The sequence below is a fragment of the Coregonus clupeaformis genome, chromosome 14, assembly GCF_020615455.1.
Source record: "Coregonus clupeaformis isolate EN_2021a chromosome 14, ASM2061545v1, whole genome shotgun sequence".
Taxonomy (NCBI): Eukaryota; Metazoa; Chordata; class Actinopteri; order Salmoniformes; family Salmonidae; genus Coregonus; species Coregonus clupeaformis.
The window spans coordinates 5156644-5183296 of record NC_059205.1 but is presented as its reverse complement, the minus strand read 5'-3'; the positions used below and the strand labels follow the sequence as shown (position 1 = coordinate 5183296).

Genomic DNA, 26653 nt, shown 5'->3' with positions numbered 1-26653 from the left:
GGCCCAGCTATCCGTCCTGATTCACCTCTTCCTCTACGTCTCTGCAACCATTATTGGTCACCTCATTACCGCTCCCTAAAATATGATGTTGGTGTTACCTTAGTCCTGCTTGCAACCAAAGTCTTTCAAGATATGTTCGCCCTGTTGGTTGGTATTGTCACCGGAACAACTTAGTCCTTTTTGAACAGGCTAAGGGTGATCTATCTATTTGACAAGTTCTCTGTACAATAGAAATAAAGTTGTTCATCGTTTACCATGGCAAATCTACTGTGGCAGTTTACCCGACACTTTGTATGAATGGAAAGTAATGTTGATGTAGCCGATTGTTGTTACAGTAGAATCGCCATTTAAACTTTAAATACATCAGGAGAGCCAGGAGCATGATGTGATAACTAGCAATTCAAACTAGAAAAAATGTCATTTCCTGAAGTAAAATGTTGTGCTTGCTTGTATCAAAATATTTTTCATGGTAGTGTTACGTAGTAGGTGGTGTAGTGTTAGCACACAGTTAGGCAAACACATTGACAGGATACACTTCCACACTCCATCCCCCAGGGGGCAGCAGCAACCTTGTCCAAATGCTGAGCCTTGGTTGATAAGCACATCAGGTTCTGCCAATGAAGGTGATGGTCAGTCAGAGAAGCAGCAGATAGAGCTGTGAGGCTGATGGGTTTGTTTAGTTTGGGCCTTTGGTATTTTTCCTTTTTGTACATTTATTTTCTCCCCGGGCACATGTAAATGTAACATTTCTCACATAGATGCACATCTTAAATTAAGTTACAGATCAGTTAACTAGGCCTAAGACCCCTAGACAAAGAGAGGGCAACAATATCTGTAGGCTAGTTATTGGGTTCGTAACAGAGTGAAGAAGGTGCAGTAGCAGTAACAGAAGTAGTAACAGTATTGATGACTGTAGGAGTAGAAGTTTCAGAAGTAGTAACAGTATTGATGACTGTAGGAGTAGCAGTAACAGAAGTAGTAACAGTATTGATGACTGTAGGAGTAGAAGTTTCAGAAGTAGTAACAGTATTGATGACTGTAGGAGTAGCAGTAACAGAAGTAGTAACAGTATTGATAACTGTAGGAGTAGCAGTAACAGAAGTAGTAACAGTATTGATGACTGTAGGAGTAGAAGTTTCAGAAGTAGTAACAGTATTGATAACTGTAGGAGTAGCAGTAACAGAAGTAGTAACAGTATTGATGACTGTAGGAGTAGAAGTTTCAGAAGTAGTAACAGTATTGATGACTGTAGGAGTAGCAGTAACAGAAGTGACTAGGTCATTCACAGTAGTAGCAATGAAGAAAAAAGTATCTGCTCACTAAAGATGAACATTTCAGTCAGAACAACATCAGTGTGTTTATTGGTTTTGGTACATGGTATGATACAGGGAGATGTTAGAAACCACTGAAACAGGAACAGATCGTTTTTCATCCCCCTAATGGTTAAGGAATGGGGGATCTGATCCTAGATCTGTGCTCTGTGTTTAAGGGCAAGTTCTACACTTCCTAGGAACGGACAGTAAAGAATGATATCATACACCTTACCTTTGGCCCCACTGGTCCAGGGTGACCCTCTGAGCCTGGATACCCAACCAACCCAGGTGGACCCGTCTTTCCTGCACAACCCGTTTCTCCCTGTGTGTGTGTGTGTGTGTGTGTGTGTGTGTGTGTGTGTGTGTGTGTGTGTGTGTGTGTGTGTGTGTGTGTGTGTGTGTGTGTGTGTGTGTGTGTGTGTGTGTGTGTGTGTGTGTGTGTGTGTGTGTGTGTGTGTGTGTGTGTGTGTGTGTGTGTGTGTGTGTGTGTGTGTGTGTGTGTGTGTGTTTGTGTGTGGGGTGTAGAGATTATGGGGAGAAATAACAGTGATCATGAAGCATAACTAATTTAGTATGAAATTGATTGATTCTGAATCAATACAGTCTCAAAGCTGTGTGCTGATGTTCTGGTTACCTTAATGGCTTTGACTCCTTCACAGTGACACATCGACTTCCCAGTACACGCACACTAGAAAAAACAACATACACTCATTATAGCTGGCAAATGTTTTAAAAAACCCAGCACAGAAACACCTTGAGTGGAGAAATGATAACAAACTCAATATCCATTCAGTTCATGTAAAACAGCATTTTGTATGACTGTGTATCTCAGACAAAAGACATTGAGGTACACTTGCAGAAAATCCTTCAAATGAAATAAAATAAACCAAAACGTATTTCTCATAAATGTAGCGTTGTTTGTGAGCTCCGCAAACAACTTGTCCACTCCGAGAATATTTGAATGGTAAATAATGTGATTGAAATTAATGAATGAATGAACAGAAATGACCAATGTAACCACTATGTTCTATATATATAGTAATATTACTAGGAAATTACAGGGATTAAACGGTAAATTAATTACTGGTGATATGTTTAGTGGGGAATTGATAAATATTTAACAAACAAAGGGCAAATATTTTAAATAATGAAACAATAAATGTTTTACATGTAAATAATGAAACAATGAATGCACCCAAATTAGTGGGAGGTAGAGAGTGTTTGGGTCGTAAGAGGAGGCTAGCCCTACATAACAACAATCAGATGAAGACCTTGTCTGGCCCATAGAATTAGGAATTAGAATACTAGAATGGACATTAACCTTCTTATGATGGGATAAAGGTCAGCCATGTTGGTCAGGGAGTTGGTCAACCATGGTTTGCCAGTGCTGTGATAAGATATTGTGTAAAAATAATGAATGAAAATAATTGTATCTGCACTGTATGTTTGTTAGCTAGATAGACAGTTTTAGAGGAATGATTCCATACATTTTTCAAATTAACTGCCAATATGCCAACATTCCATTCAAACAATGCAGTCAATCCACAGCCATACACTGGCTGAAATCTGTTGATGATGGATTTAGACAAGTTGTAAATGCAACAAGTACTGATATTGTATCGTATAATAGCACTCTATATATATATTTTACATTTATGGTCTGTTTACATATATTTTTGAGGCTATTTATACAGAAAATTGGTATAAAACCCGTATAAGTATGTATTTACAATTATATAAAAAATAAATTATGTTGACAATAATTATATTACACAATTTCTGAAATATCACATGCCTTTTTAGAGTAAAGGCCTCTACTGCCATTCATTACAATTAGACTATAGCTCTTCAGGCCCTGGTTTGGCCACCACTTGTTCAGTTGGAAATCATGCAGTAGGTACAAGGTTTATCTGTCATGATCACAAGTGTCCTCTAGATGGCAGTAGTGCATCTAATCAAGTTTCAAGTTTTAATGTCACGTGCACAAGTACATTTACATTTACATTATTTAGCAGACACGACTTACAAATTGGGCAGTGAAATGCCTTTCTTGCAAGCTTTAATCTCTCTCTCGTTTTCTCTCTCTCTCTCACACACACACACACACACACACACACACACACACACACACACACACACACACACACACACACACACACACACACAGTGTTGATGCTGAGAAGGCATCTCCCCTTGAAGCACACAGGAAACCAACATGCATGCTATCTGAAAATGTGACCTTGTGTTTTAGGAATCAGCCTTCATAGGAGAAAACAAGACTAGGATAATAATTATCTAGTGCTGCTTCCCATGGGAAAAGGTACAGTGTGGAAGATAGGACATGCTATCATAGCCCATTCGTTGGCCCACAACAATGGTAATGATCATTGTAAAAGCCATATAACTTCCCACTGGGCACTGACATCAGTTCAATGTCTAGTTTTAATTTACATTTGGTTGAGTTGTCAACTTACGTGAAATCAACAAAAAATGTCACCATGCCATTGGATTTAGGTTAAAAGTTGGTTGAAAAAAAAATGAAATTCCCTTACATTGAATACTTGTTTTTAAAAATCCAATCAGTTTTCCACGTTGATTCAACCAGTTTGAATCAACATGGTGATGATAATTTCCCTTGACTCCCATGATCAATAGATAATATGTTATGTTACTTATTACATATTTAATAATTTAGGTGAACTAACTTTAGGTGAACCCCCTCCACAGTATCTGCTGGAACCTGGCAGTGTGATGGCAGACAGATCTGCTGTATTGGAATAAATCCTGGCCCTACAGGTCTGCTGTATTGGAATAAATCCTGGCCCTACAGGTCTGCTGTATAGGAACACATCCTGGCCCTACAGGTCTGCTGTATAGGAACAAATCCTGGCCCTACAGGTCTGCTGTATAGGAACACATCCTGGCCCTACAGGTCTGCTGTATAGGAACACATCCTGGCCCTACAGGTCTGCTGTATAGGAACACATCCTGGCCCTACAGGTCTGCTGTATAGGAACACATCCTGGCCCTACAGGTCTGCTGTATAGGAACACATCCTGGCCCCTACAGGTCTGCTGTATAGGAACACATCCTGGCCCTACAGGTCTGCTGTATAGGAACACATCCTGGCCCTACAGGTCTGCTGTATAGGAACACATCCTGGCCCTACAGGTCTGCTGTATAGGAACACATCCTGGCCCTACAGGTCTGCTGTATAGGAACACATCCTGGCCCTACAGGTCTGCTGTATAGGAACACATCCTGGCCCTACAGGTCTGCTGTATAGGAACACATCCTGGCCCTACAGGTCTGCTGTATAGGAACACATCCTGGCCCTACAGGTCTGCTGTATAGGAACACATCCTGGCCCTACAGGTCTGCTGTATAGGAACACATCCTGGCCCTACAGGTCTACTGTATAGGAACACATCCTGGCCCTACAGGTCTGCTGTATAGGAACACATCCTGGCCCTACAGGTCTGCTGTATAGGAACACATCCTGGCCCTACAGGTCTGCTGTATAGGAACACATCCTGGCCCTACAGGTCTGCTGTATAGGAACACATCCTGGCCCTACAGGTCTGCTGTATAGGAACACATCCTGGCCCTACAGGTCTGCTGTATAGGAACACATCCTGGCCCTACAGCAGTGGAGGCTCCTCAGAGGAGGAAGGGGAGGAGCATCCTCTTCCTCAATGGAGACACTCAAGTTTTTTAATCCTGTATCTCTCGATTGATAAGTATCCCTTTTAGATAAAACTATACTAAATATATTCACGTCACCAAATAATTTATTAAAACACACTGTTTTGCAATGAAGGTCTACAGTAGCCTCAACAGCACTCTGTAGGGTAACACCATGGTGTAGCCGGAGGACAGCTAGCTTCCATCCTCCTCTTGGTACATCGACTTCAATACAAAACCTAGGAGGCTCATGGTTCTCACCCCCTTCTATAGACTTACACAGTAATTATGACAACCTATCAGAGGCCCTTCAGCATGAACTGACATGTTGTCCACCCAATCAAAGGATCAGAGAATGAATCTAGTACAGAAAGCATAAGTACAGCTAGCTAGCACTGCAGTGCATACATTGTGGTGAGTAGTTGACTTAAAGAGAGAGAAAGACAATAGTTGAACAGTTGTAAACAAATTAATTTATTCAAAAATGAAGGAGAAGCGAGAGAAAGACAGAGAGTTCATTTTTTACAACTTTCAGTTTTAATTTCTTATAGTAGCTAGCAAAAGCAGCTAGCTAGTTTAGCCTACTCAAACACACTGCTCAAACAGAGTGATGCTATGTTAGCTAGCTGGCTATGACTATCCAACACAACACTGGAACTCTTCCAAGTCAAGGCAAGCTTTTGGTTTTACTAATTTCTTGCCACTGGGGCCCGCCAGGTGTAACTGCTAAACTGCTTACTGACTATACACTGTAAAGTTACTGCATGATTGTAGCGGGTTTCCTAATCAGTTCAATGTCTAGTTTTAATTATACTATATGGCTACAGACACTATATGTTCCAGATGCTATATGGCTACAGACACTATATGTTCCAGATGCTATATGGCTACAGACACTATATGTTCCAGACGCTATATGGCTACAGACACTATATGTTCCAGATTCTATATGGCTACAGACACTATATGTTCCAGATTCTATATGGCTACAGACACTATATGTTCCAGATGCTATATGGCTACAGACACTATATGTTCCAGACGCTATATGGCTACAGACACTATATGTTCCATCCTCCCGAGTGGCGCAGTGGTCTAAGGCACTGCATCGCAGTGCTAGCTGTGCCACTAGAGATCCTGGTTCGAATCCAGGCTCTGCTGTAGCCGGCCGCAACCGGGAGACCAATGGGGCGGCGCACAATTGGCCCAGCGTCGTCCAGGGTAGGGGAGGGAATGGCCAGCAGGGAGGTAGCTCAGTTGGTAGAGCATGGCGTTTGCAACGCCAGGGTTGTGGGTTTGATTCCCATGGGGGGCCAGTATGAAAAAAAGAAATGAATAATGTATGTACTAACTGTAAGTCGCTCTGGATAAGAGCGTCTGCTAAATGACGTAAATGTAAAAAAAATAATAATAATGTTCCAGATGCTATATGGCTACAGACACTATATGTTCCAGACACTATATGTTCCAGACGCTATATGGCTACAGACACTATATGTTCCAGATGCTATATGGCTACAGACACTATATGTTCCAGACACTATATGTTCCAGATGCTATATGGCTACAGACACTATATGTTCCAGACACTATATGTTCCAGATGCTATATGGCTACAGACACTATATGTTCCAGACGCTATATGTTCCAGATGCTATATGGCTACAGACACTATATGTTCCAGACACTATATGTTCCAGATGCTATATGGCTACAGACACTATATGTTCCAGACGCTATATGGCTACAGACACTATATGTTCCAGATGCTATATGGCTACAGACACTATATGTTCCAGACACTATATGGCTACAGACACTATATGTTCCAGATGCTATATGGCTACAGACACTATATGTTCCAGATGCTATATGGCTACAGACACTATATGTTCCAGACACTATATGTTCCAGATGCTATATGGCTACAGACACTATATGTTCCAGACACTATATGTTCCAGATGCTATATGGCTACAGACACTATATGTTCCAGACGCTATATGGCTACAGACACTATATGTTCCAGACGCTATATGGCTACAGACACTATATGTTCCAGATGCTATATGGCTACAGACACTATATGTTCCAGACGCTATATGGCTACAGACACTATATGTTCCAGATGCTATATGGCTACAGACACTATATGTTCCAGACACTATATGGCTACAGACACTATATGTTCCAGATGCTATATGGCTACAGACACTATATGTTCCAGATGCTATATGGCTACAGACACTATATGTTCCAGACACTATATGTTCCAGATGCTATATGGCTACAGACACTATATGTTCCAGACACTATATGTTCCAGATGCTATATGGCTACAGACACTATATGTTCCAGACGCTATATGGCTACAGACACTATATGTTCCAGATGCTATATGGCTACAGACACTATATGTTCCAGACGCTATATGGCTACAGACACTATATGTTCCAGACACTATATGGCTACAGACACTATATGTTCCAGATGCTATATGGCTACAGACACTATATGTTCCAGACGCTATATGGCTACAGACACTATATGTTCCAGACGCTATATGGCTACAGACACTATATGTTCCAGATTCTATATGGCTACAGACACTATATGTTCCAGACACTATATGTTCCAGATGCTATATGGCTACAGACACTATATGTTCCAGACACTATATGTTCCAGATGCTATATGGCTACAGACACTATATGTTCCAGACGCTATATGTTCCAGATGCTATATGGCTACAGACACTATATGTTCCAGACACTATATGTTCCAGATGCTATATGGCTACAGACACTATATGTTCCAGACGCTATATGGCTACAGACACTATATGTTCCAGATGCTATATGGCTACAGACACTATATGTTCCAGACACTATATGGCTACAGACACTATATGTTCCAGATGCTATATGGCTACAGACACTATATGTTCCAGATGCTATATGGCTACAGACACTATATGTTCCAGACACTATATGTTCCAGATGCTATATGGCTACAGACACTATATGTTCCAGACACTATATGTTCCAGATGCTATATGGCTACAGACACTATATGTTCCAGACGCTATATGGCTACAGACACTATATGTTCCAGACGCTATATGGCTACAGACACTATATGTTCCAGACACTATATGGCTACAGACACTATATGTTCCAGACGCTATATGGCTACAGACACTATATGTTCCAGATGCTATATGGCTACAGACACTATATGTTCCAGACGCTATATGGCTACAGACACTATATGTTCCAGACGCTATATGGCTACAGACACTATATGTTCCAGACGCTATATGGCTACAGACACTATATGTTCCAGATGCTATATGGCTACAGACACTATATGTTCCAGATGCTATATGGCTACAGACACTATATGTTCCAGACGCTATATGGCTACAGACACTATATGTTCCAGACACTATATGGCTACAGACACTATATGTTCCAGATGCTATATGGCTACAGACACTATATGTTCCAGACGCTATATGGCTACAGACACTATATGTTCCAGACGCTATATGGCTACAGACACTATATGTTCCAGATTCTATATGGCTACAGACACTATATGTTCCAGACGCTATATGGCTACAGACACTATATGTTCCAGACGCTATATGGCTACAGACACTATATGTTCCAGATGCTATATGGCTACAGACACTATATGTTCCAGATGCTATATGGCTACAGACACAATATGTTCCAGACGCTATATGGCTACAGACACTATATGTTCCAGATGCTATATGGCTACAGACACTATATGTTCCAGACACTATATGTTCCAGATGCTATATGGCTACAGACACTATATGTTCCAGACGCTATATGTTCCAGATGCTATATGGCTACAGACACTATATGTTCCAGACACTATATGTTCCAGATGCTATATGGCTACAGACACTATATGTTCCAGACGCTATATGGCTACAGACACTATATGTTCCAGATGCTATATGGCTACAGACACTATATGTTCCAGACACTATATGGCTACAGACACTATATGTTCCAGATGCTATATGGCTACAGACACTATATGTTCCAGATGCTATATGGCTACAGACACTATATGTTCCAGACACTATATGTTCCAGATGCTATATGGCTACAGACACTATATGTTCCAGACACTATATGTTCCAGATGCTATATGGCTACAGACACTATATGTTCCAGACGCTATATGGCTACAGACACTATATGTTCCAGACGCTATATGGCTACAGACACTATATGTTCCAGACATTATATGGCTACAGACACTATATGTTCCAGACGCTATATGGCTACAGACACTATATGTTCCAGATGCTATATGGCTACAGACACTATATGTTCCAGACGCTATATGGCTACAGACACTATATGTTCCAGACGCTATATGGCTACAGACACTATATGTTCCAGACGCTATATGGCTACAGACACTATATGTTCCAGATGCTATATTGCTACAGACACTATATGTTCCAGATGCTATATGGCTACAGACACTATATGTTCCAGACGCTATATGGCTACAGACACTATATGTTCCAGACACTATATGGCTACAGACACTATATGTTCCAGATGCTATATGGCTACAGACACTATATGTTCCAGACGCTATATGGCTACAGACACTATATGTTCCAGACGCTATATGGCTACAGACACTATATGTTCCAGATTCTATATGGCTACAGACACTATATGTTCCAGACGCTATATGGCTACAGACACTATATGTTCCAGACGCTATATGGCTACAGACACTATATGTTCCAGATGCTATATGGCTACAGACACTATATGTTCCAGATGCTATATGGCTACAGACACTATATGTTCCAGACGCTATATGGCTACAGACACTATATGTTCCAGATGCTATATGGCTACAGACACTATATGTTCCAGACGCTATATGGCTACAGACACTATATGTTCCAGACGCTATATGGCTACAGACACTATATGTTCCAGATGCTATATGGCTACAGACACTATATGTTCCAGACGCTATATGGCTACAGACACTATATGTTCCAGACGCTATATGGCTACAGACACTATATGTTCCAGACACTATATGGCTACAGACACTATATGTTCCAGATGCTATATGGCTACAGACACTATATGTTCCAGACACTATATGTTCCAGACACTATATGTTCCAGACGCTATATGGCTACAGACACTATATGTTCCAGATGCTATATGGCTACAGACACTATATGTTCCAGATGCTATATGGCTACAGACACTATATGTTCCAGACACTATATGTTCCAGACACTATATGTTCCAGACACTATATGTTCCAGACGCTATATGGCTACAGACACTATATGTTCCAGATTCTATATGGCTACAGACACTATATGTTCCAGACACTATATGGCTACAGACACTATATGTTCCAGATTCTATATGGCTACAGACACTATATGTTCCAGACACTATATGGCTACAGACACTATATGGCTACAGACACTATATGTTCCAGATGCTATATGGCTACAGACACTATATGTTCCAGACACTATATGTTCCAGACGCTATATGGCTACAGACACTATATGTTCCAGATGCTATATGGCTACAGACACTATATGTTCCAGACACTATATGGCTACAGACACTATATGTTCCAGACGCTATATGGATACAGACACTATATGTTCCAGATGCTATATGGCTACAGACACTATATGTTCCAGACACTATATGTTCCAGACACTATATGGCTACAGACACTATATGTTCCAGATGCTATATGGCTACAGACACTATATGTTCCAGACACTATATGTTCCAGACGCTATATGTTCCAGACACTATATGGCTACAGACACTATATGTTCCAGATGCTATATGGCTACAGACACTATATGTTCCAGATGCTATATGGCTACAGACACTATATGTTCCAGATGCTATATGGCTACAGACACTATATGTTCCAGATTCTATATGGCTACAGACACTATATGTTCCAGATGCTATATGGCTACAGACACTATATGTTCCAGATTCTATATGGCTACAGACACTATATGTTCCAGATGCTATATGGCTACAGACACTATATGTTCCAGACACTATATGTTCCAGATGCTATATGGCTACAGACACTATATGTTCCAGATGCTATATGGCTACAGACACTATATGTTCCAGACACTATATGTTCCAGATGCTATATGGCTACAGACACTATATGTTCCAGACGCTATATGGCTACAGACACTATATGTTCCAGATGCTATATGGCTACAGACACTATATGTTCCAGATGCTATATGGCTACAGACACTATATGTTCCAGACGCTATATGGCTACAGACACTATATGTTCCAGATGCTATATGGCTACAGACACTATATGTTCCAGATGCTATATGGCTACAGACACTATATGTTCCAGATGCTATATGGCTACAGACACTATATGTTCCAGATGCTATATGGCTACAGACACTATATGTTCCAGACGCTATATGGCTACAGACACTATATGTTCCAGATGCTATATGGCTACAGACACTATATGTTCCAGATGCTATATGGCTACAGACACTATATGTTCCAGATGCTATATGGCTACAGACACTATATGTTCCAGATGCTATATGGCTACAGACACTATATGTTCCAGACGCTATATGGCTACAGACACTATATGTTCCAGACACTATATGTTCCAGATGCTATATGTTCCAGACACTATATGTTCCAGATGCTATATGTTCCAGACACTATATGTTCCAGATGCTATATGGCTACAGACACTATATGTTCCAGACACTATATGTTCCAGACACTATATGTTCCAGATGCTATATGGCTACAGACACTATATGTTCCAGACACTATATGTTCCAGACGCTATATTGGTCTCCTAATACATCACTATTAAAGGCCCAGTGTTTTTTTGTTTTTTACAATATTTTTTTATTACTAATATATATTTTTTAATTCCGATTTATCAGCACCCCTACTTCCCACGGCTATGCATTTTACCTATAGGTGCAAAACAGAATGTTTCCGCAGATCCTTTTTACCATATTTTCCTATGAGGCTTTTTATCATGAACACTTTTTATATTCATAGATGATGTTTTTATTGTGAATTTATTGGTTATGTGTTTATTGGCTGGTGCAATCAAATGTCCCCTTTGGGCGATTAATAAAGTACTATCTTATCTTATCTGCTTCAGGAAAATGTCCCATCTGCCCCCGAAGTGTCCAATGACCACTGGAGGAAGACTAAAAACTGAGGTCTTCCTGGACAGGTCACATTAACCTACTGGTCCTCTGTAGCTCAGCTGGTAGAGCACGGCGCTTGTAATGCCAAGGTAGTGGGTTCGATCCCCGGGACCACCCATACACAAAAATATATGCACGCATGACTGTAAGTCGCTTTGGATAAAAGCGTCTGCTAAATGGCATATTATTATTATTATTATAGGAATAAATCCTGGCCCTACAGGTCTGCTCTATAATGTCTAGATACATCCAATATCTAACTCTGAATATCTCATAAGGGGTTTTCAGACATGTTGTAGTTTCATGACGAGTCTCCAGGTTAGAGTGGAAGAATGTTATGGGGAGTTCCAAAGTTTGGACATTCTTCAGTATGAAAGTACATTCCTAGCAGCAGCCTCCTCTCCCCATCCCTGCCTTCCTTTCATGTGCTGTCCTTGACCTCTGACCTGGATCCAAATAGTGTTTGTTTTCAGTCAAATACTTTCGCTGTACATGACTGAGCTGAAATTGTCCCAAAAGTATAAATGCTTCCCATCTGTCACTCCAGGCAGGGCTTCTCTCTCTTTTCCCTCTATGTACTTTCTCTCCCTCTCTTTCTGCCATCTGCTGTGTAACTATTAACAGCTGCTAAACAGCAACACTTGTGTTCAGTGTATGTGGACAGGGTGGTGGGGAATCAAATCCACAACCCTGGTAGTGGCACAGCATTGTGCATCAAGTAACTGAGCCATCTAAGCGTGCACTTGCTCTCCTCACTCATGTCCCCTCCACTCTTTCCACATGTCCTGTCCCGATTTCCCCTGATCCCTTCAAATTGACAACCCAAAGTGTCCCCATACTCAGACTAGACACACGCGTTATTGGCAAAAGAGCTGATCTGATTGGTCAAAAGACCAATTGGTGGGAAAACATCCGAATTGGGCTGCCTGTGTAAACGCAGCCAATTGATTCCAGACTCATTAGCACGGCACAAGAGTCAGAGCCGATGATGACCTTGTCTGGCCACACCTCTAGCGCTCACGTCACCACACAGCCCTACATAACTAAGGCTGCTTTTAGACAGCCAGACCAAGTCTGATCTTTTTTCCACTCGTTTGTCTTTTGACCAATCACATCACTTCGTTTCACATCAGCTCTTTTTCAGAGCTGATCTGATTGGTCAAAAGTCCAGTTAGTAAAAAACATCAGAATTGGGCTACCTGTCTGAACGCAGCCAACGTGTTTTCTACTGTATGGGTAAAGGCTACCTCTTGCAGGTGCTCTATTTATATAGATACTTTTAATTTCCCAATGTTTGCTTTTGTTCCTGCCTGATACAGCTAAGTGATTAATTGAATCATGAATTAATGCTGTGCTGGGACTAAAGCCTGCAAACCCCTATAGCTCTACAGGCCCTGGTTTGGCCACCACTTGTTCAGTTGGAAATCATGCAGTAGGTGCGAGGTTTATCTGCCATGATCATAAGTGTCCACTAGATGGCAGTAGTGCACCTCAATCAAGTTTCACGTTTTAATGTCAGGTGCACAAGTACAGCGAAATGCCTTTCTTGCAAGCTTTTATCTCTCTCGTTCTCTTGCTCTCTCACACACGCACGCACGCACGCACACGTACACACACACAAACACACACACATAGTGTTGATGCTAAGAAGGAATCTCCCCTTGAAGCACACAGGAAACCAACATGCATGCTATCTGAAAATGTGACCTTGTGTCTTAGGAATCAGCCTTTTTAGGAGAAAACAAGACTAGGAGAATAATTCTCTAGTGCTGCTTCCCATGGGAAAAGGTACAGTGTGGAAGATAGGACATGCTATCATAGCCCATTCGTTGGCCCACAACAATGGTAATGATCATTGTAAAAGCCATATAACTTCCCACTGGGCACTGACATCAGTTCAATGTCTAGTTTTAATTTACATTTGGTTGAGTTGTCAACTTACGTGAATTCAATCAGTAGACCCGATTGTAGTTCACCCTTCATCACCTATGGGTTCACAAACCATAATCGCACTCAAATTCAATTGATCCATGACTAATCGATGTAGTACCTGAACCAATCACAGTTGACAATGAGTCCAGAGCGTGTTAAAATGTAACAGTGATCAAATCGAGGCCAGAAATCTCACAATGGCCTCCCGAGTGGCGCAGTGGTCTAAGGCACTGCATCGCAGTGCTAGCTGTGCCACTAGAGATCCTGGTTTGTAGCTGGCCGCGACCGGGAGACCCATGGGGTGGCGCACAATTGGCCCAACATTAGCTAATATGGTGACAACGATGTAGGCTGTGTGTAGCAGTTATGATATGGTTTGGCTTGGAAAGTTTTTTTCCGCCTGGTCACAGACAGCTGATGTGTTGTACATTGAAGTCCAAAAACAAAGTGAAAAGTTGAGAGGAGGAGAGCGCATAGATGCGAGAAGGAATACAACGTGGCTGCTATGAAAGTGAACTGTGTTTACGCGTGAACAGGGGTGTATTCCTTCCGTCACTGTCTGTCACCTCAACATTTTCTCTCGACCTGTGGTCACCTGTTGTAAACCTTAATTCATTGGCTAGGTTGTAGCAACCTCATGATGGGTATAAGGAAAATGTGAGTATCATGTAGTAGCCTAAACCTATCGATGTTACACTGAACTGGGTAAATGGAATATGAGTGACAGTCATCCAATATGCTGTAATAGAAATAAGGCCATGAAAAATAATATTTGTCCTCCCTCATCTTAAACGGCACCGACCGCCACTGCATGATGAAGGTAAGACCCTACACCTGCTCCCTAACAAAGCGAGGTGAGGGAAGAGCGATTAAAACGTGGATCAAAAAAGCGTGGTCTTGGGCTCTCTTTCTAACTATCACTTGTTTATATGACAGTGGTTCCACGCGTTCCTGTGACACAGGTTGTGTGGGAAAAATATTCGTTGTATTTTATTCTGTTATATTCCATGAAATTCTTACTATCAAATATGTGTGTTGACTGTGGTCGGATAGGTGTGTCTTGTCTGTTTAATTAACAAAGTAATTAATAAAACAACCAACTATTGATTTCATGGCTGCACAGACCCGTAACAAAGGCCTAATTAAACTCAGAATATGCTCTTCTGTTCTTTTGAAAATACATGTTATTAGTCTAATGTTTCTTAGGACCTGCCTAAACAAATGAATAATGGATTTATTGTTGATGGTGTATATTCTCAATGGATTTATTAAAATAGATGCCCACGCACATCTGCACACCACTACCACTCGTCCCTGGCATGCCAGCATGGCTCAGTATAAAAGGTGTGTATGTATGTGGTTAAAATGGGCCTGTTTGTAAGGGGGTCATATAAACATTGGGCACATTTTTTTTTTTTTTTACAGGCAAAATACCATCAATCCTATGTGAAAGCAGTATACTGTAAGTGTCCCCATACTCAGACTAAATACACACATACTGTACCTTCCTCCTCCCTGTGTTCCCAAAAGGCACTTGTTAACCCCTCAATCTTGCCCTAGTACGGAGAGGGGAAAACACTCAAGTCCTAATGGACTTATGGCACCACAAACAAACCCACTGGGACTCGCACATGTCTGTTTACCAGCCCATCCACATGATGGACGCTGTTTGCATATCAACGCAAACATTGTGGACCACCGGTGTGTAAACACAACATTTTATTCACCCGCAACATGCATTCAAAATGACTGCCGGGTTGGGAAGATATATGTTTACCTAAATTATCTAAACTGGAACAACCATTTCAGTAACGGGTGCAATACGTCCAAGTAACAGGTTGGATTAGTTTTGAAAAAGGTATGTTATTTATATTTGAGTAGCATAAGGTGAATGAATCAATCAATGTACATAGATATTGAAACAAACAATTCTAAAAATCTACCTGCATACTGGGAAATATGATAATGATGGGTGTGGATTTGGTTTAACTCTGGTTATTAACACCAACCCTCTGGTTGTTTAACACCAACGAGTTTCACTTTAACACTTACAGAGTTAATTTAACTCCAGAATCAACTATAGAAATGTTACACTGAAAAATCAACACTTGGTAACACTGGCCGATTTGCTGTGCAGCCTCTATCCCAGGGGTCTCCAACAGGGCCATCGTCAGCTACCAGTAGCCCGCCAAACAATTCTGAAAGTACATGCAATTTTCACGTGTTCCACCGCAAACTGTCATAAACAAATTTCACAAGTATCAGACACCGCAAGCTCCCAGCTACTATCTAATCAACGCAACACTGACATTATCCCACCCCTGGTTAGCCACTTTTGGCTTAAAAAGCCAAACCTAACACAATATTTGCCAATGAATTTCCAGCAATATTGCCCCTGTCTGTTGGTGTGGTGTGCGTGTTTGTCTATCACTCCGTGTGTAGCCAGTTGGTGTGATAACCGTCTTCTGGGCTGACAGAAATACTTTCCTCAAAACCTTCTCAATTAAATGTTAACTACAAAGTAGGCTTACCTGGCAGAAGTCATATAACATGAGTAAATATATCATTTGTATCTATTATTTGTTATTTGGAAACTTTGCCATAAAATGAGCAGCAGCAGTACAGAACCATCGCTGGACCTACACACAGAACCATCGCTGGACCTACACACAGAACCATCGCTGGACCTACACACAGAACCATCGCTGGACCTACACACAGAACCATCGCTGGACCTACACACAGAACCATCGCTAGACCTACACACAGAACCATCGCTGGACCTACACACAGAACCATCGCTGGACCTACACACAGAACCATCGCTGGACCTACACACAGAACCATCGCTAGACCTACACACAGAACCATCGCTGGACCTACACACAGAACCATCGCTGGACCTACACACAGAACCATCGCTGGACCTACACACAGAACCATCAATGGACCTACACACAGAACCATCGCTAGACCTACACACAGAACCATCGCTGGACCTACACACAGAACCATCGCTAGACCTACACACAGAACCATCGCTGGACCTACACACAGAACCATCGCTGGACCTACACACAGAACCATCGCTGGACCTACACACAGAACCATCACTGGACCTACACATTAGACTGCACATTCCTCACTAGATGTGTAGAGGTCTATACAGCCTGGTAGCCTACTAAACCATGTGGTCTATACAGCCTGGTAGCCTACTAAACCATGTGGTCTATACAGCCTGGTAGCCTACTAAACCATGTGGTCTATACAGCCTGGTAGCCTACTAAACCATGTGGTCTATACAGCCTGGTAGTCTACTAAACCATGTGGTCTATACAGCCTGGTAGTCTACTAAACCATGTGGTCTATACAGCCTGGTAGCCTACTAAACCATGTGGTCTATACAGCCTGGTAGCCTACTAAACCATGTGGTCTATACAGCCTGGTAGCCTACTAAACCATGTGGTCTATACAGCCTGGTAGCCTACTAAACCATGTGGTCTATACAGCCTGGTAGCCTACTAAACCATGTGGTCTATACAGCCTGGTAGCCTACTAAACCATGTGGTCTATACAGCCTGGTAGCCTACTAAACCATGTGGTCTATACAGCCTGGTAGCCTACTAAACCATGTGGTCTATACAGCCTGGTAGCCTACTAAACCATGTGGTCTATACAGCCTGGTAGTCTACTAAACCATGTGGTCTATACAGCCTGGTAGCCTACTAAACCATGTGGTCTATACAGCCTGGTAGCCTACTAAACCATGTGGTCTATACAGCCTGGTAGCCTACTAAACCATGTGGTCTATACAGCCTGGTAGCCTACTAAACCATGTGGTCAATACAGCCTGGTAGCCTACTAAACCATGTGGTCTATACAGCCTGGTAGCCTACTAAACCATGTGGTCTATACAGCCTGGTAGCCTACTAAACCATGTGGTCTATACAGCCTGGTAGCCTACTAAACCATGTGGTCTATACAGCCTGGTAGCCTACTAAACCATGTGGTCTATACAGCCTGGTAGCCTACTAAACCATGTGGTCTATACAGCCTGGTAGTCTACTAAACCATGTGGTCTATACAGCCTGGTAGCCTACTAAACCATGTGGTCTATACAGCCTGGTAGCCTACTAAACCATGTGGTCTATACAGCCTGGTAGTCTACTAAACCATGTGGTCTATACAGCCTGGTAGCCTACTAAACCATGTGGTCTATACAGCCTGGTAGCCTACTAAACCATGTGGTCTATACAGCCTGGTAGTCTACTAAACCATGTGGTCTATACAGCCTGGTAGTCTACTAAACCATGTGGTCTATACAGCCTGGTAGCCTACTAAACCATGTGGTCTATACAGCCTGGTAGCCTACTAAACCATGTGGTATATATTTAGTCAGCCACCAATTGTGCAAGTTCTCCCACTGAAAAAGATGAGAGAGGCCTGTAATTTTCATCATAGGTACACTTCAACTATGATAGACAAATTGAGAGAAAAAAATCCAGAAAATCACATTGTAGGATTTTTAAAGAATTTATTTGCAAATTATGGTGGAAAATAAGTATTTGGTCAACTACAAACAAGCAAGATTTCTGGCTCTCACAGACCTGTAACTTCTTCTTTAAGAGGATCCTCTGTCCTCCACTCGTTACCTGTATTAATGGCACCTGTTTGAACTTGTTATCAGTATAAAAGACACCTGTCCACAACCTCAAACAGTCACACTCCAAACTCCACTATGGCCAAGACCAAAGAGCTGTCAAAGGACACCAGAAACAAAATTGTAGACCTGCACCAGGCTGGGAAGACTGAATCTGCAATAGGTAAGCAGCTTGGTTTGAAGAAATCAACTGTGGGAGCAATTATTAGGAAATGGAAGACATACAAGACCACTGATAATCTCCCTCGATCTGGGGCTCCACGCAAGATCTCACCCCGTGGGGTCAAAATGATATAGCCTGGTAGCCTACTAAACCATGTGGTCTATACAGCCTGGTAGCGTACTAAACCATGTGGTCTATACAGCCTGGTAGCCTACTAAACCATGTGGTCTATACAGCCTGGTAGCCTACTAAACCATGTGGTCTATACAGCCTGGTAGCCTACTAAACCATGTGGTCTATACAGCCTGGTAGCCTACTAAACCATGTGGTCTATACAGCCTGGTAGCCTACTAAACCATGTGGTCTATACAGCCTGGTAGCCTACTAAACCATGTGGTCTATACAGCCTGGTAGTCTACTAAACCATGTGGTCTATACAGCCTGGTAGCCTACTAAACCAAGTGGTCTATACAGCCTGGTAGCCTACTAAACCATGTGGTCTATACAGCCTGGTAGTCTACTAAACCATGTGGTCTATACAGCCTGGTAGCCTACTAAACCATGTGGTCTATACAGCCTGGTAGCCTACTAAACCATGTGGTCTATACAGCCTGGTAGCCTACTAAACCATGTGGTCTATACAGCCTGGTAGTCTACTAAACCATGTGGTCTATATAGCCTGGTAGTCTACTAAACCATGTGGTCTATACAGCCTGGTAGCCTACTAAACCATGTGGTCTATACAGCCTGGTAGCCTACTAAACCATGTGGTCTATACAGCCTGGTAGTCTACTAAACCATGTGGTCTATACAGCCTGGTAGCCTACTAAACCATGTGGTCTATACAGCCTGGTAGCCTACTAAACCATGTGGTCTATACAGCCTGGTAGCCTACTAAACCATGTGGTCTATACAGCCTGGTAGCCTACTAAACCATGTGGTCTATACAGCCTGGTAGCCTACTAAACCATGTGGTCTAAACAGCCTGGTAGCCTACTAAACCATGTGGTCTATACAGCCTGGTAGTCTACTAAACCATGTGGTCTATACAGCCTGGTAGCCTACTAAACCATGTGGTCTATACAGCCTGGTAGCCTACTAAACCATGTGGTCTATACAGCCTGGTAGCCTGCTAAACCATGTGGTCTATACAGCCTGGTAGTCTACTAAACCATGTGGTCTATACAGCCTGGTAGCCTACTAAACCATGTGGTCTATACAGCCTGGTAGCCTACTAAACCATGTGGTCTATACAGCCTGGTAGTCTACTATACAGCCTGGTAGCCTACTAAACCATGTGGTCTATACAGCCTGGTAGCCTACTAAACCATGTGGTCTATACAGCCTGGTAGCCTACTAAACCATGTGGTCTATACAGCCTGGTAGCCTACTAAACCATGTGGTCTATACAGCCTGGTAGCCTACTAAACCATGTGGTCTATACAGCCTGGTAGCCTACTAAACCATGTGGTCTATACAGCCTGGTAGCCTACTAAACCATGTGGTCTATACAGCCTGGTAGTCTACTAAACCATGTGGTCTATACAGCCTGGTAGCCTACTAAACCATGTGGTCTATACAGCCTGGTAGCCTACTAAACCATGTGGTCTATACAGCCTGGTAGCCTACTAAACCATGTGGTCTATACAGCCTGGTAGCCTACTAAACCATGTGGTCTATACAGCCTGGTAGCCTACTAAACCATGTGGTCTATACAGCCTGGTAGCCTACTAAACCATGTGGTCTATACAGCCTGGTAGCCTACTAAACCATGTGGTCTATACAGCCTGGTAGCCTACTAAACCATGTGGTCTATACAGCCTGGTAGCCTACTAAACCATGTGGTCTATACAGCCTGGTAGCCTACTAAACCATGTGGTCTATACAGCCTGGTAGCCTACTAAACCATGTGGTCTATACAGCCTGGTAGCCTACTAAACCATGTGGTCTATACAGCCTGGTAGCCTACTAAACCATGTGGTCTATACAGCCTGGTAGCCTACTAAACCATGTGGTCTATACAGCCTGGTAGCCTACTAAACCATGTGGTCTATACAGCCTGGTAGCCTACTAAACCATGTGGTCTATACAGCCTGGTAGCCTACTAAACCATGTGGTCTATACAGCCTGGTAGCCTACTAAACCATGTGGTCTATACAGCCTGGTAGCCTACTAAACCATGTGGTCTATACAGCCTGGTAGCCTACTAAACCATGTGGTCTATACAGCCTGGTAGCCTACTAAACCATGTGGTCTATACAGCCTGGTAGCCTACTAAACCATGTGGTCTATACAGCCTGGTAGCCTACTAAACCATGTGGTCTATACAGCCTGGTAGCCTACTAAACCATGTGGTCTATACAGCCTGGTAGCCTACTAAACCATGTGGTCTATACAGCCTGGTAGCCTACTAAACCATGTGGTCTATACAGCCTGGTAGTCTACTAAACCATGTGGTCTATACAGCCTGGTAGCCTACTAAACCATGTGGTCTATACAGCCTGGTAGTCTACTAAACCATGTGGTCTATACAGCCTGGTAGCCTACTAAACCATGTGGTCTATACAGCCTGGTAGCCTACTAAACCATGTGGTCTATACAGCCTGGTAGCCTACTAAACCATGTGGTCTATACAGCCTGGTAGTCTACTAAACCATGTGGTCTATACAGCCTGGTAGCCTACTAAACCATGTGGTCTATACAGCCTGGTAGCCTACTAAACCATGTGGTCTATACAGCCTGGTAGCCTACTAAACCATGTGGTCTATACAGCCTGGTAGCCTACTAAACCATGTGGTCTATACAGCCTGGTAGCCTACTAAACCATGTGGTCTATACAGCCTGGTAGCCTACTAAACCATGTGGTCTATACAGCCTGGTAGCCTACTAAACCATGTGGTCTATACAGCCTGGTAGCCTACTAAACCATGTGGTCTATACAGCCTGGTAGTCTACTAAACCATGTGGTCTATACAGCCTGGTAGCCTACTAAACCATGTGGTCTATACAGCCTGGTAGCCTACTAAACCATGTGGTCTATACAGCCTGGTAGCCTACTAAACCATGTGGTCTATACAGCCTGGTAGTCTACTAAACCATGTGGTCTATACAGCCTGGTAGCCTACTAAACCATGTGGTCTATACAGCCTGGTAGCCTACTAAACCATGTGGTCTATACAGCCTGGTAGTCTACTAAACCATGTGGTCTATACAGCCTGGTAGCCTACTAAACCATGTGGTCTATACAGCCTGGTAGTCTACTAAACCATGTGGTCTATACAGCCTGGTAGTCTACTAAACCATGTGGTCTATACAGCCTGGTAGCCTACTAAACCATGTGGTCTATACAGCCTGGTAGTCTACTAAACCATGTGGTCTATACAGCCTGGTAGTCTACTAAACCATGTGGTCTATACAGCCTGGTAGCCTACTAAACCATGTGGTCTATACAGCCTGGTAGTCTACTAAACCATGTGGTCTATACAGCCTGGTAGCCTACTAAACCATGTGGTCTATACAGCCTGGTAGCCTACTAAACCATGTGGTCTATACAGCCTGGTAGCCTACTAAACCATGTGGTCTATACAGCCTGGTAGCCTACTAAACCATGTGGTCTATACAGCCTGGTAGCCTACTAAACCATGTGGTCTATACAGCCTGGTAGCCTACTAAACCATGTGGTCTATACAGCCTGGTAGCCTACTAAACCATGTGGTCTATACAGCCTGGTAGCCTACTAAACCATGTGGTCTATACAGCCTGGTAGCCTACTAAACCATGTGGTCTATACAGCCTGGTAGCCTACTAAACCATGTGGTCTATACAGCCTGGTAGTCTACTAAACCATGTGGTCTATACAGCCTGGTAGTCTACTAAACCATGTGGTCTATACAGCCTGGTAGTCTACTAAACCATGTGGTCTATACAGCCTGGTAGTCTACTAAACCATGTGGTCTATACAGCCTGGTAGTCTACTAAACCATGTGGTCTATACAGCCTGGTAGCCTACTAAACCATGTGGTCTATACAGCCTGGTAGTCTACTAAACCATGTGGTCTATACAGCCTGGTAGTCTACTAAACCATGTGGTCTATACAGCCTGGTAGTCTACTAAACCATGTGGTCTATACAGCCTGGTAGCCTACTAAACCATGTGTTGTAAGCCTACACCTGGCCAGGGTATCTAGCCCTATAGGATGGGCATCCTAGAAGGCTACAATGCGGAGCGTGGTTCCAGGTAGAACCCTTTTTTGTTCCAGGTAGAACCATTTTGGATTCAATGTAGAACCCTCTGTGAAAAGGGTTCTACATGGAAGCCAAAACGGTTCTACTTGGAACCAAAAGGGTTCTACCTGAAACCCACAAGGGTTCTCCTATGAGGATAGCCGAATAACCCTTTTTGTTTTGGTTATAGATAGCACACTTTTTCTAAGCGTGTATCCCAAAAGCCCAATACTCAAACGGCATTGCTGCCTATGAATAAATTCATGAATAAATACGGCAAATATCTAAAGTTCAGCACAGGAGAGACATAGGCTAAACTATTGTCGCACAGGAAAAGCAAGTCCCACAGCCTACTTCATAGGCTAGCACATGGTCAATCCCGGATCCTTGGGATGTCTCTACCCTTAACCCTAACCTTAACCCCTACCCTTACCCTAACCTTAACCATAACCATTACCTGACCCTGACCCTTATCTTAACCATTTTAAATTTAAACTTCAATGGAGTAGGGACATCCCAAGATTCCCGGATAGCATGGACCTATGTTTAAGACAGCAGGTTATGCAGGACTCATGTAGGCTAAATATGTTTAATAAGTCACATCTGTGACCCCATTTAATTTTCATGTAGCCTACATTTCCCTATAAAGATTTGTCATATACCAAAAGCATAAGCTTGCCTCACAGCCTTCCTTTTCATGAACATTCAGTGAAAAAAACATGTATTTTTAAAAGGGTATGATGCTTACATCCTTCGCCTCAATTCCTCGCAGCATCACCCCCAAAGCAAAACAAAGCAATGCAGTCCTCATCTTGAAGACAATCTTCCCTCCGCTATCGGATTCAGCAAATTCGCGTGCTCCTCTCCTCCACCTCCTGCAACATACAAGCAGCCAGGCCCGCCACCTGTGTGCGCGGCAAGCAACAGGTGCGTCAGTGCGGTTGGGGACCGTGTACCCACTGGTATTCTGTCAGCAGCACAAATGATGACGTCACGATCGTATGGTAATGAGAAAATCCTTCAAAATAACAGCCCGCATTTCAAAACATTGCAATGTGAATAACTTATTCAAAAGATACGGAACAAATACAAAATATGCTTTTAAAAACATTTTCTAAGACCAATAATGACAAATATATATACTATGTTGACACTGGTATGTTGAGAATATTCGGCTGTAGATCGAATACTTTTCTACCTGTCTCAGCTAAAGTAGGACGGTAAATACTCAGTAGGGTCTCTACTAACCAAATATTTGTAGTTTTGGAGGAGGACTGTGTCCAACATATCCAGCAGCACTTTGTTCTCCACCCCATCTATAGCTCCAAATGCAATACACTGTAATAGACTTTTGAGAATGACACAAGTATGTGTCTTCAAAAAGTTTGCTGCTTCAATGTTTTTAGATATTTTTGTCAGATGTTACTATGGTATACTGAAGTATAATTACAAACATTCCATAAGTGTCAAAGGCTTTTATTGACAATTACATTAAGTTTATGCAAAGAGTCAATATTTGCAGTGTTGACCCTTCTTTTTCAAGACCTCTGCAATCCGCCCTGGCATGCTGTCAATTAACTTCTGGGCCACATCCTGACTGATGGCAGCTCATTCTTGCATAATCAATGCTTGGAGTTTGTCAGAATTTGTGGGTTTTTGTTTGTCCACCCGCCTCTTGAGGATTGACCACAAGTTCTCAATGGGATTAAGGTCTAGGGAGTTTCCTGGCCATGGACCCAACATTTTGATGTTTTGTTTCCGAGTAACTTAGTTATCGCTTTTGCCTTATGGCAAGGTGCTCCATCATGCTGGAAAAGGCATTGTTCGTCACCAAACTGTTCTTGGATGGTTGGGAGAAGTTGGTCTCTGAGGATGTGTTGGTACCATTCTTTATTCATGGCTGTGTTCTTAGGCAACATTGTGAGTGAGCCCACTCCCTTAGCTGAGAAGCAGCCCCACACATGAATGGTCTCAGGATGCTTTACTTTTGGCATGACACAGGACTGATGGTAGCGCTCACCTTGTCTTCTCCGGACAAGCTTTTTTCCAGATGCCCCAAACAATCGGAAAGGGGATTCATCAGAGAAAATCACTTTACCCCAGTCATCAGCAGTCCAATCCCTGTACCTTTTGCAGAAAGTCTGTCCCTGATGTTTTTCCTGGAGAGAAGTGGCTTCCTTGCTGCCCTTCTTGACACCAGGCCATCCTCCAAAGGTCTTCGCCTCACTGTGCGTGCAGATGCACTCACACCTGCCTGCTGCCATTCCTGAGCAAGCTCTGCACTGGTGGTGCCCCGATCCCGCAGCTGAATCAACTTTAGGAGATGGTCCTGGCACTTGCTGGACTTTCTTGGACGCCCTGAAGCCTTCTTCACAACAATTGAACCTCTCTCCTTGAAGTTCTTGATGATCCGATAAATGGTTGATTTAGGTGCAATCTTATAGCAGCAATATCCTTGCCTGTGAAGCCCTTTTTGTGCAAAGCAATGATGACGGCACGTGTTTCCTTGCAGGTAACCATGGTTAACAGATGAAGAACAATGATTTCAAGCACCACCCTCCTTTTAAAGCTTCCAGTCTGTATTTCTAACTCAATCAGCATGACAGAGTGATCTCCAGCCTTGTCCTCGTCAACACTCTCACCTGTGTTAACGAGAGAATCACTGACATGATGTCAGCTGGTCCTTTTGTGGCAGGGCTGAAATGCAGTGGAAATGTTTTTTGGGGATTAAGTTCATTTTCATGGCAAAGAGGGCCTTTGCAATTAATTGCAATTCATCTAATCACTCTTCATAATATTCTGGAGTATATGCAAATTGCCATCATAAAAACTGAGGCAGCAGACTTTGTGAAAATTAATATTTGTGTCATTCTCAAAACGTTTGACCATGACTGTACATGGGATACATATTGGCTTGTAGGAAGACCTTTTCCACCTGTCTCAGTTAAAGTGGGGTGGGAAATATTCAGTAGGGTCTCTACTAACCAAATATGGTTGTTTTTTTTAAGGGAGACTGTGTTCCAAGGCCTGCTGCTGGCTTTGGATTGTCACGGGACCAATCTTCACATTTCCCGAAAAAATAAAATGACTAAATTTTCCCCCAATGTCGCACGAATGCAATTACACAACATGTCCAGCAGCAGATTGGCAAAAAAATTTATAGCACATTATCCAGACAGGTTATAGTATGGAAGCCTTTAGCCTAGTGTATTTATTTCACACAGCCGCCATATAAATTCAAAGCACACGCATAATTGACACTGCCGGACTTACACGAGACCCGAATGCAGTTTAACGTTCTCATCAGAAGTGAAAATTCGATCCCGGTCCGACCAAAGCCCGGTTAGTTGAAGGCCTAGCCCAGGCCTGGTCCTACATCA

At 42.6% G+C, this 26653-nt stretch overlaps 1 protein-coding gene across 1 annotated transcript in view; it reads right to left on the bottom strand.

The window, feature by feature from the left end:
* LOC123492386 (collagen alpha-1(I) chain-like) overlaps positions 1-24208 on the bottom strand; it is a 53153-nt gene extending 28945 nt beyond the window's left edge. Inside the window, exons 1-3 of the mRNA XM_045224912.1 lie at positions 24022-24208; positions 1948-2001; positions 1546-1635 (exon numbers count right to left, since the gene is read on the bottom strand). Of these exons, the coding sequence (XP_045080847.1) occupies positions 1546-1635; positions 1948-2001; positions 24022-24084 (207 nt within the window). The 5' untranslated portion in view covers positions 24085-24208. The remainder of the gene's footprint in view (positions 1-1545; positions 1636-1947; positions 2002-24021) is intronic.
* Positions 24209-26653: the final 2445 nt, after the last annotated feature.